This window comes from Antrostomus carolinensis, unplaced genomic scaffold (genome assembly GCF_000700745.2).
Source record: "Antrostomus carolinensis isolate BGI_N321 unplaced genomic scaffold, ASM70074v2 Scaffold40610, whole genome shotgun sequence".
Taxonomy (NCBI): Eukaryota; Metazoa; Chordata; class Aves; order Caprimulgiformes; family Caprimulgidae; genus Antrostomus; species Antrostomus carolinensis.
In genome coordinates, this window is record NW_010288466.1 from 1,051 (window position 1) to 12,266 (window position 11,216).

At 38.4% G+C, this 11,216-nt stretch overlaps 1 protein-coding gene across 1 annotated transcript; it reads left to right on the forward strand.

The window, feature by feature from the left end:
* Positions 1 to 958: 958 nt before the first annotated feature.
* GMFB (glia maturation factor beta) lies at positions 959 to 10,943 on the forward strand (the record flags this gene model as incomplete). The annotated part of the gene is made up of 6 exons (XM_010166852.2): positions 959 to 1,055; positions 1,602 to 1,651; positions 2,634 to 2,683; positions 3,699 to 3,781; positions 5,983 to 6,056; positions 8,966 to 10,943. Coding segments are annotated over 6 exons (426 nt in total), but the record flags the coding sequence as incomplete, so codon positions are not given.
* Between the last annotated feature and the right edge of the window lie 273 nt (positions 10,944 to 11,216).

Sequence of the window (11,216 nt, forward strand, 5' to 3'; positions counted from 1 at the left end):
TTCTGAGTTGTAAGCAGTGATTTGTCTCAGTGAAATAGCTCTTTATTAGTGGTTGCAATAGGTAATTTTGCAACTATTTTTCTTATTTGATCAATCTTTTTTTTTAAGAAGTCTTGAAAGACAGTTGTTTTGGCACAAAAGCTTTGATGCCTTAGGAATTTACAAATACAATAATACGAATAAACTGGAGAACTTAAGTAACTTTTCTTCATCTTGCTGGCTTGTATAACTGTGGAGATAGAGATTGTGTGTATAAAATGTTGTCCAGGAAATGGCAGTGGTTGGCTTTTTACAGTTTAAAAATTGCAGATGTAATGGAAGCTAACCTGTGAAATAATCATTTCCTTCCCCATCTTCAGTGCGATGACTAATGTGTTATCTGGACATTTCTTCTGAACAATTTGAGTTGGTGACATATAAGCACGTAGGGATTAAAATGCCTTAAAGGCTCTCTGTGCATGCAAATCTCAAAAGTTTGGTTAATATTTGTGTTGGTAAAAATAAACAGTGACCCTTGATGGCTGTCTGTGTTCTTCTGAAACACTAATAGTAGGTCCTATTGTTGGGAAAGCTTATATTCCTTTAACCAGTTTACTGCCACTCTAAGGGGCTTCCTTATTTCAGGACATGTCTTGGCAAATGAACTGTAAAATTTGTTTACTTCTAAGAGCTCTGAGAATAGTCTCACTTCAGGAATAGCTCATAAAACATTTCTGGTTAACTGTGTGGCTTTGAGGAGGGATAGTCAGACAGATAGCTAAGTGTTCTGGGTTTGTGTTTTAAAAACCTGCTTTCATCCATGATTTTTCCAGTTTATGTGGATGTTGTGAAACTCTGGACAAGCTGCCTGCAGTTCCACTTTAGTCGGGTTTATGTGCATGTATGCGTGACATGGGGGTTTTTTTGGTTTACTAGAAAGATTTATCTTTCCCTCCCCTCTGCCATTTCCCTTTTGTAGAGTGAATCTCTGGTGGTTTGTGATGTTGCTGAAGACCTGGTGGAGAAATTGAGAAAATTCCGGTTTCGTAAGGAAACCAACAATGCTGCCATTATAAGTAAGTTAAAAACATGTCTGACAAAAACTGCAAGGTCTTGCAGAAAATCCTCTTTCCTCTTTTCCTTCCCATGTAATGCAGCTGCCTTAACAGGTAAATGTGAGCCAAGAGACTGTTTCTTTCATGAAATTCAGTCCTTCCAATTCCACCTGTAATTTTAACAGTGAAACAACACTGTTCTTATGATACAAGACTGCATCTGCTCTTAGTATTTATACTTAATTGCAGCTTAGAGTCTACCACTAGTTGTAAAATGATAGTAAAAAATGTCAAGGCTCGTTCACTTTGAGTTTGTACATTTTGTAGCCTTTAAGTGATGGAGTTTGACATTTCTGTCTCTGAAATTTGAGAAGACTGTTTTGCAACGAGCAGCACTTAGACTGTGCACTTCTCCATTTCAGTGATTTTGTGAAGTCTTGGGTTAGGCTGAAGAAGCAAAATGGAAGCACAAGGATTATAATTGTGGGGGAATGTTAAAAAGCTTCATGCATGTGTTGTATAAATTGATTGAAAAAACATTGATCTGTGTTTTATTTTGATTTATAGTGAAAATCGACAAGGATAAGCAGTTGGTGGTACTGGATGAGGAGCATGAGGTTTGTTAAATGAATTGTAAATAAGAGTATCTTCAGCCTGCAATGTATTGTTGTCTCTAAGGTACTGCCTTAGTTTCAAATTGTTATCAAACTCTTAATCTAATTTGGGTCATGAGCTTATTTAAATGCATGGTCACTCTGCATGTAAAGCACAGCCCTATTAATAGTGGAATTATGCAGAAGCAATTGAGTTGACTAATTAATTGCACAAAAAAAAAAAAAGAAGTTATTTTAAAGCTGTTAGGACACAGCTATGTAAAAAGCATCTTTGGCACCTGCTGGCTTTTTGAAGAGATTTCTGCTGTGTTTCCATGTAGATTTGCATATGTGACTCTGAGCTGATCTGCCATCAATTAGAAGCTGGGATTGCTAATCCTCTGCAGACTCTAAATTTGATAGGTGGCATAATAAGGTCAGCCCAGTGTGTAGTGTTTCTTAATGGTACATAGGACAAAATTAAATCCTTCTCAGGGATTTGAGCATAAACCCTAGCTCTTATTCCCTGGAATGTCGAAGTTAATGTAACATTTAAATAGAATGGGGACTCTTTTTTTACTTGCTCAAGGAAGAAATACTGAATTTTTCAAAAAAATTTTACTGATAATTTTATTTGTAGCTGATTTTAACAGACACTTTTTGGTGTGTGCTTGTTTACTTCTGTTTAGCACTAGAGCTAGAAAAGCACAGTAGCTGCCAGCATATCCAACTAGAGCCAAAGATGTTTTCCAAAGTTATTCTGCCTAAAATAGGGATGATTATTCATGCTAACATTAATTCTGGGTTTAGTCATCGGAATCTATTAGCACACAGGTTTTCCTCAAGTGCTCTAGTCATTTGTGCAAGAGATGGTTATCGGTTCCACTGTGGATGTGCATCGAACTTAGAGCTGTTTTGCTGTTCCATTATTCTGCTTTAGCCTTCACAATAGACCTTCAGGTGCGAGATCATTTGTTCAAATATTGCTTGTGTTTAATGTTACCAGGGTATTTCTCCTGATGAGCTAAAAGATGAGCTGCCTGAGAGACAACCTCGATATCCTTCTCGTGCTGCTGCCATGTGGTCTTACTCACTCCTGGAAGCTGTTCAAAATGTTCAGAGTTGGACTTCACCTTTTTAGGCCAATACTTGTCTGTAGTGTGACTTTACTGATACTTTTATTTGTCAGATAACCTAGAGATCAGTTCTCGTGATGCACTGAACAGTGTGACAGGTTTAAGCCTTTCCTGAGATATATTTCCTTTTAGACTATATAATGTTTGGGGAAGTAAAGTGAAGCCATGCTGCTGTTAATGTAAAGAAGTGAGTGAAATGTACCAGTTTTGTATTTTTCTAAATACAGAAAAGTGCCTGTGTAACTTAGGATCTGTTTTTGGTACTTTCTCAGCGTGGGGCCCTCGCTATTTTTCTGCAGTTATTGATTTTTGGGAGTGCTGTAGGCATGTGATACAGGGAAGAATTCCTATGTTTAAAAAAAGAAAAGAGAGAGAGGGGCAAGTAAATTATTCAAATAAGAGGGATACTTAAGTTATAAGTGAAGAAAATGTCTGCTTCCATTATCCTTAAAAGCTGTCTGGCACTATTCCATATGCCATTCTGAATCTTTCCTTTCATGACCATAGTGCAGTAGGAGGCTGTAAAGCAGGAGCCCTAGTGAAAACTTGACTTCAGATTCAGCAAAACACCTGAAACAATGCAGTGCTTAGTCTGCAAAGAAAGAATTTGACTTTCATTAAGCCACAAACACGTTGGTGGGTGTGGGAAGTCTTTTTACAAAGCTAGGAGAGGAATATTTGCAATGAAAGGGTGATTTTTTTAGCTCTCTGAGACAGCCCAGGCACCCAGCTGTGGTAGAGGTTGGGAAAGACAGGTGAGGTAAGTTCTGCAAGTCAAATATGGAAGTGAAAACAGAACAGTGAGACTATTTAACACATTTAAAGCACCTTCTAGAATGCAAAGCTTTTTTTGTGCCTACATCAACCTCTGATAACTGAGGATTATATCCTAATAAAATCATGGATTTCTTAGTTTCTTTAACTTCAGAAAAAACATTTATTGTGTATAGTTACAAGTATCAGCATGATGATGGACGAGTTTCTTACCCTTTGTGCTTTATCTTCTCCAGCCCGGTTGGTGAGTGATCATTGTCAATGGTAGCTACTGCGTGCTGTAAATCTGGGAATGTGCTTTCATATAGAAGATAAAATGGGTGCTTAATGCTTGAATAGTGGTTCACATGCTTAAACCTGGATTTGCTTATGCCACTGCTGGAAGCAAGGCTCTATAAAGCTATGGAATTATCTGGAGACCTTCTTTGGTGGAGGGGAATTTAGTGTATTAGCTCCATCCTCACCATCAGCTCATGAAAAGTGTAAACACTTCAATCTGCCTGGATCTCCCTAGTTGCTGGAGGATTTCACTGCCTCTGGGGTTCACATTGAGAGCATTTCAGATGTACCATAGAAGAGATTCTTTCTTTTCCATTTCTGAAGATTGAACAGAAGTGTTAGTTTCCTGCATAGCTGGCCAAAAGCTGTGTCTGTGTTCTCAGTGCTGTGTGCAGCAACACCTTCCTGTAAAGGAAAGGAGCCTGGAGCACTCTGCATCTATTCATGTAGGTTTAACCTCATATGTGTTTCCTGTCACCCTCTCCTCAAATCTTGGGGAATCCTCAAAATATGACAAGACAAGGCTCAGGAAATGAGTGAGGAAAGGGCTGGAAGATACCACCTCTGTTCCTGAGGTTTTCTGTTCACCTCTGTCTATCTTGGGTGTTAGTGACTGGGATGGGAAGAAATTCCTCTACTTCTCAGAAGGGCATGGGAAACCATGTCTACCCATGAAAGGAACAGGTCTCTCTAAAAGGGTTAGGATGGGATTACAGAGGAGGGTTTTCCAGGAGGCTTATACAAAATGGGCAGTGACAGAGGATGCCTCCAAACATTGCTGTGATGTGAAGGTCTACAGGGCTGTCACAACTATGGGTGAATAGGAGAAAAAGAGGGTTCCATAAGCCAGATCTGGGCAGGTGTGAAGGGTTGGGTGAACAGACTGTGTTAAAGGAGAAAGAAACTGTAATCTTAGGTTGTCCCAAGTTTATATAGAGCAGTAGCTTCCTCTGCTTGTGTCACAGCAACCCTCAACATAAACATACCTGTGCAGGGAGCTGTGTGATTTCAATAGAAGCTGAATAACCTGTGACTTGATTTGGACCTACAGATCTGAATTGCTCCTGTAGCTTCCATCTGTGTTCTGAATTGTAATAGGGTGGCTTGCTGGTATTACAGGATTATCCTTGTTATCCTCTAGAAGAAGATAAACTGATTGCATTGTTTTACCCTTCATTACTTGGAACTAGAATAACTAAGTAGGTAAAAGAGTTTGGCAACTAGTGAGCATATTCTTCTCTAGTTACTTGAGCATCTTTGTATGAATGTTCTGGGTGTTACTTCTCTTCAGAAGGATGGATATATTGTGAGGTAGAACAGCAGTAAGAAACTTCCTGGGAGACCTTGAAATAGCAAAGCAGGCAGACTTGTAGTTCTTCGTAGGAACAGAGAGCTTAGACAGTGCTCTTTATGGGTGGCAAGACTTAAAAGCACACTCATATCTAGAAACTTCTAAATAAAAGCCTTTTTTTCTCGAGGTTTTCTGTTTCAAAAAATTTTCTGCACACAAGTTAGTGGTTAAACTGACCCTGGAGTCAGAAACAATGAACCATGAGCAGGGACTCCAAACAGCAGTTTAACTTCAGCTGTGACTGACGCTGCTCTGTGTTTGGGGCTGGGGAGGGACTCGTTTTGAGCTACCAGTTCAGCTGAGAGATTTGGAGAAAGATTAGGAGAAAGAACAACAAATTGAAACAGACTTGATTTGTTTTCAGTTTGACTTCAGACTCAAAGGCATATGCTATAAAGATCTGTATAAGTGTAACTAGCAAAGACATGGGAATCTTCCAGAACTAGCAAGAGGGCAAAGAATTGAATGTAGTGTAATTAGCACACTGCTGTAGTGGTGGGAGGTGCTTTGTTGGCTGCTGTGATTCAAGTTTGGCTGCTGCAGTATTTGATGTTAGCTCTAAGCAGAAATACAGGTGCATGTGGAGACCACCAATTCAACCTGCACAACTATTATTTCTGGAAGTGCTTTTCAAGTACTAGATATGAAAGTAAGATCAAGGATGATAATGTCTATAAAGAAATAGGTCACTTTTCTGAGTGGAGATTTCAGCTTTCAGTTTGGATTCCTTTAAAAAAAATAAAATCTTATTTTTGAAGTGTTGCAGTCAAAATAACTAACCAAGACCTCTTTTTTTTGTTTCCACACAACTACAGGATGTAAGCCTGAACAGCAGATGATGTATGCTGGAAGCAAGAATAAGCTTGTACAGACAGCTGAACTCACTAAGGTATAACTGACTGGTTGAAATTACTGTCTCCCCCTTAAACGCAGGTTACAGAAGCTGTTTGTGTCTTGCTTGCACCTATGGCAAGAAGGGTGTTGTGAGACTTTGTCATTACAGTGAACAGATTCTGTCTTAGCAAGACTGAAGAGAGGGATATATGTGGAGATTTCTAGAGTTTTAGGGTACAGGAAGAACAGTGTTCTCTAAAACTAAAATATCTGTTGGTAGGATGGACATCCTTCCTTTGGGGAATGAATTTATTGATGGGAAGAATAGACTGAAGTCTCAGTATGGTGTGATGCAGGCTAGTTCTGCTGCACAGTTTATGGGGTTGTATGCTTGCAGAACACAGCCTTCAGAACAAGCAACACATGCCAAGTGCTGAGCAATTCTAAATCTACTTGTGTTTGCTTCTTCCAGTACTGAGACCAGAAGCAGTCACTGCATTCACTGGGCCTAGGTGCATATATATTAAAAAAAACAAAACAAAACAACCCACCACCTAATAGTTATTTTGGAGATCTTTGAAATCTGCTTAATTGGCCCTTAGATTTCTTGAAATTTTTGGTTTCAACCAGTAAAGGTAAATTGAGTCAGTAGTCACCTCAGGTTTTAAAACAATGTGAAATGCCTTCACCCTACAGCACTGTTCCCTCTTGATCTTCCTTATCCTGACCAAGTACTTTAACATCCCACTAAAAATGTATATTGGGCCAGTAAGAGAACTGTGAGCTTCCATCTTTTCTAGCTGCACCTTTTAAGAAAGGACCTCTCTGTTTTAAATTAGATGTCAAGTTGACAGGAGTAAATAGGAGGGAAGCAGAAGATGAGAAGGGGGAAGCAATCAGTACAGCCCCACAAAATCTTTATTTAGGTCTGTTGAAATTGCATCTTAGAGGCCCCAGAACTCCAGCATATTTGATAGAAGAGAATTCTTTGAGGAGGAAGGCAGTTTTCAGTGAGTGAGAAGGAAGAGCTGATGAGAAGAAGGTGAAAGCCTGGGGACTGGCTGTATTGGAGTTACTATCACCTGTCAAGGGGGAGAAATTCTGTCTGAAAGGCTTTTGAATGAAAGCCTAGGCCTACAAGAAAGCTGGGGAGGGACTTTTCATAAGGGCAGTTAATGACAAAGCAAGGGGAAATGGGTTTAAACTGAAAGAGGGGAGATTTAGATTAGATATTAGGAAGAAATTCTTTCCTGTGAGGGTGGTGAGACAGTGTCCCAGGTTGCCCAGAGAAGCTGTGGCTGCTCCTCCCTGGAAGTGTTGAAGGCCAGGTTGGATGAGGCTTTGAGCAACCTGGTCTAGTGGAAGGTGTCCCTGCTGCTGGCAGGGGGGTTGGAACTGGATGAGCTTTGAGGTCCCTTCCAACCCAAACCATTCTATGATTCTATGATCATCTTCCTTCTCAGACTGGAGGAGATAGCCTGGCTCCAGTTTGAGCTGCTTACTTGCTTTTCAAACATGCTTTATTTTTGCCACTCACTGTAGCTCATGCTTTGACTTCCTCCTCGTGTGATTTCTGCATGTGACTCAACTGAGTCCTCTTATTTTTTCAGTGACTTGCATATTAGCTTGGCTTCTGTTAAGCTGATCTGTTCTTCTAACTGAATTTTGGGTTCTTCCCCTATCTTTTACTTAAAAAAAAGGAAAAAAACAAAACAAAACAAAAAAACCCCAGTATTATTTAACAGTAGCAGATCACTGTCTAACTACAAAGAGCAGTGTCCAGAGCCCACTCCAGAGAGATGGGAAATGAGGAAGAAAAGATACAAAACTTGAATTGTTTCCTGAAGAAGATTAAAATGGCAAAATGGCTGAGGACAGGGCTAAATGGGAAGTTCATTCCAAACAGCAGGTTTATCGAGAAGCCTGTTTTGTAGTCTTACAAAATCTCCTCCATTCTGTTGGCTCGAGCGTGTGTTTTGCAGCTGTGTACCCCATACCATTAGAAGGGCAGAGAACTGATCTAGTGCTGACATTAGCTTTATTTTCAGTGTTGGCAGAATAGTAACAGGAGTCTCCAGTTAAAATAGTTTTCTTGTTTTCATTGCCTAGAAGAATGCTTCTGAAAGCCTGTGGCTTTGTAAAATTTACTTACTTTACTTCTGCAAAGATGATCCATTTGTGGGCATCTCAAAGGCTTCAGTAAGCAAGACAGAATTAACTTAGCCCCTCTCTTCAAGGGTATTAAAGAAAACAAACAAAAAAACCCCAGTTACATTGGTATCTTTGGCCTTGTTTTCTGTTTCAAGGCTGTGTTAAAGGTTTGTTTAAGACTTCTGCAAAGCTTTGGGTTGGTGTTTTTTGGTTTTTTGTTTTTTTTTGGTTTTGGGTTATTTGTTTTTTGGGTGGTTTTTTTTTTTTTTTTTGGGTTTTTTTTTTGGCAAGTGTTCTATTGTGGTGTCCCAGAATTTTCTTATAGAGAAAAAAATGCTACTAGATACTCTGGATTTATTTCAGTTCAAAGAAGGAGTAACTGTGCCTTGTGCTGACAAAACTTCTTGAACTTTGGGCTTAATTCAGCCCAGAGGTTAAATTAACTTGTAATTTTCAAATAGACAATCTTCTTGCTGAGATACAGCGTATGAGATGGTGCCATTTCAGAGTAACTTTAAAATGTACATGTGCTGTTCTCACATATTCTTAAAGAAGAATAATGAAGTCTAGAAACAGGAATTAAGGAATTCTTGTTCATTAGTAATATTCCTTACCACTTAGTCTGGTGTATTTTCCACTGATGTTACTTTAGAATATTAACCCATCCTTTCAAGAAAGCATTTGAAAACTCTGGGTTGGTTATTGGTTTATTAGGGCTCCAACAACTTGTGTGGAAAGGTGTTGATTGCCTTGTATGCTTATCCCTTTCAAGTACCATCAGCTTAAGGATTTACTCAATGCCATTTTGTTTAGGTATTTGAAATAAGAAATACAGAAGACCTAACTGAAGAATGGCTGCGTGAGAAACTGGGCTTCTTCCATTAAGAAAACCTCTGTAATAAGTATTTATGTACCATCCTGATAATACTGGAACCAGACATGAATACTTACATCTAAAAAAATGCACTGTATTTACATCTGTCTCCTGCAATATCTCTCTTGTGCAAAGTTTGTGCAAAGAATAGCAGGTCTGTCTCCTTGAAGTAACAAATCTTTGCAGATGTTTCCTTATTTGTACCTGTTAAAAAGGGAATACTCCTCTGCAGGGACTCCTTTTGCACTCTTGTGACTAATGCTCCTGTAACTCAAATAGTTCAGTTCTGGATTTATAACTATCTACAAACATAATTTGGAAGCTGACGCTAACTTTTTCTGAGCTACAAATGCCTCCTCATGACGTATACTAGCCATTTATATGCAGAAATTGTGTACTGTCACTTACTTCTCAGACTTTTTGACTTAATGTCTTCTCAGTTTTGAAAACTACTCCCTGGAAGCATTTAATATTCAAAAGACAAAAATCATTGTACAGGCAAATCCATTCATTTATCTTTCCTTTGAGTCCACGTGAACTTTCTCAAATTCTTGGAACTAATTTTTTTGTCATTCCAGTAATTCCTCAGTTGACTGAGTCAATCTTATGAAATTTCAGGGCAAAGCTTTGACTGTCCAGTTCTCATGCTGATGTTTAGTCTTACAGGAACTAGATGATAACTAAGGGCTGAATTACCACTCTGGTTACTCTCCTACAGGTGTCTTGCATATATAACTTACTACACTGTTAAGAAGTTTACCTCTTTCCTCATTTCCTGTTATATGAACACCTGTTAATACTGTGTGCCTTTAATTTGTTAGCTTTAAAATGACTTGAGAATTTTACACTGCCACTTATTACAAATTTGGTATAAAAAACTTTGTTAAAGAATCCAAGTAACATTTTTTCCTAGTGCCTAGTGTTGCAGTTGACATCTCTTTTAACAACAACAACAACAACAACAAAAAGCTAACCTCATTTTCTTTGACATTCCAGTCATCTGCTCCATTTGTAGGAGTCAGGAGGTTAAAGCTTTTCAGGCTAATAAATGATTTATATCTCTTTTGTTATAATAGTTGGTCACACATAGTTTTTGAGTACTTTGGTTACAGTCTCTTAACTTTCTTAACTGCTTGTTGGTCAAAATTACATTCCAGGTAAAGCTTTTGCATAAGTGATAATTTCATTTTAATTTCCTTACGGTTCATCTCTTTGAAACAGCAAATATTCTAATGTGAAAATAGTATTTAACTTTTATAAATGACCAGTCTTTTTACAGGTCTGTTTTTATATTGAATAGAATAGTTGTCTGATATGTTCAGCCCATGCAGTGGCAAAAGGAGTACTCATGTGACAGTATCTCACTATCTTTCTCATGAGTGTTTGTTGTGCTACTGAGTAAGTATCTGCGTAAGAGCAGCTTCCTGTTGATAACATACCTTAAAATACAGCTGCCCTAACAAATCTGTTTGGTGAGAAGGAATGCAGTGTTAAATTTGGAGGCCAGTATTTCATGCTGTGAAACCTTTGCTGAAAGAAGGTTTATTTTTTTTTTTCATTTTTAAACATATGTTGTGTTAGTGTTAAAACACTAATTCCTCTTAAGATCACAAGGAATTCATTTGCAAAGGTCCTCAGTGTTGGTAAATCTCTTCTTAGTTTGATGTTACTGCTCATTTATTGGTATACAAATCTGACTTGAGATGAGCTTTTCAAAATACATGTTAGAATGATCCAATTAAATTGATCTTTCAGTGCAGGAAATAAATGCTTGTAATAAAAATTTAATTTCTGTGTTAATGCAGTGAACTGGAAAAACAATTTCATTTCCCTGGACAAAAAAAAAAAAAGTTGATTATGAAACTGTTGCTTGATCATTCTGTACTACAGATCAATAAAAAACAATGTCTTTTGTGACAAACACTGTATAAAAAAAAGACTTTGGCTTAAAGAATAGTGTCAGTCTTGAAACAGCGAGGATCTTGTTTTGTTGGCATTGTGCTCAGGGTAAGGTGTGTCAAAGTACAGCGTGGGTCAGAGGGAAGCTGCCACTTCTGAAGTTCAGCTTGATTTGCAGTGGGGAAAACTGGATGAATAATCTTTGTCATTGTACTTTGTACACTGGTGGGCTGCCAGCATCCAACTGCTGCTTGCACAGGTCTTGACAAAAATAACCCTAAAAGGGGCCTG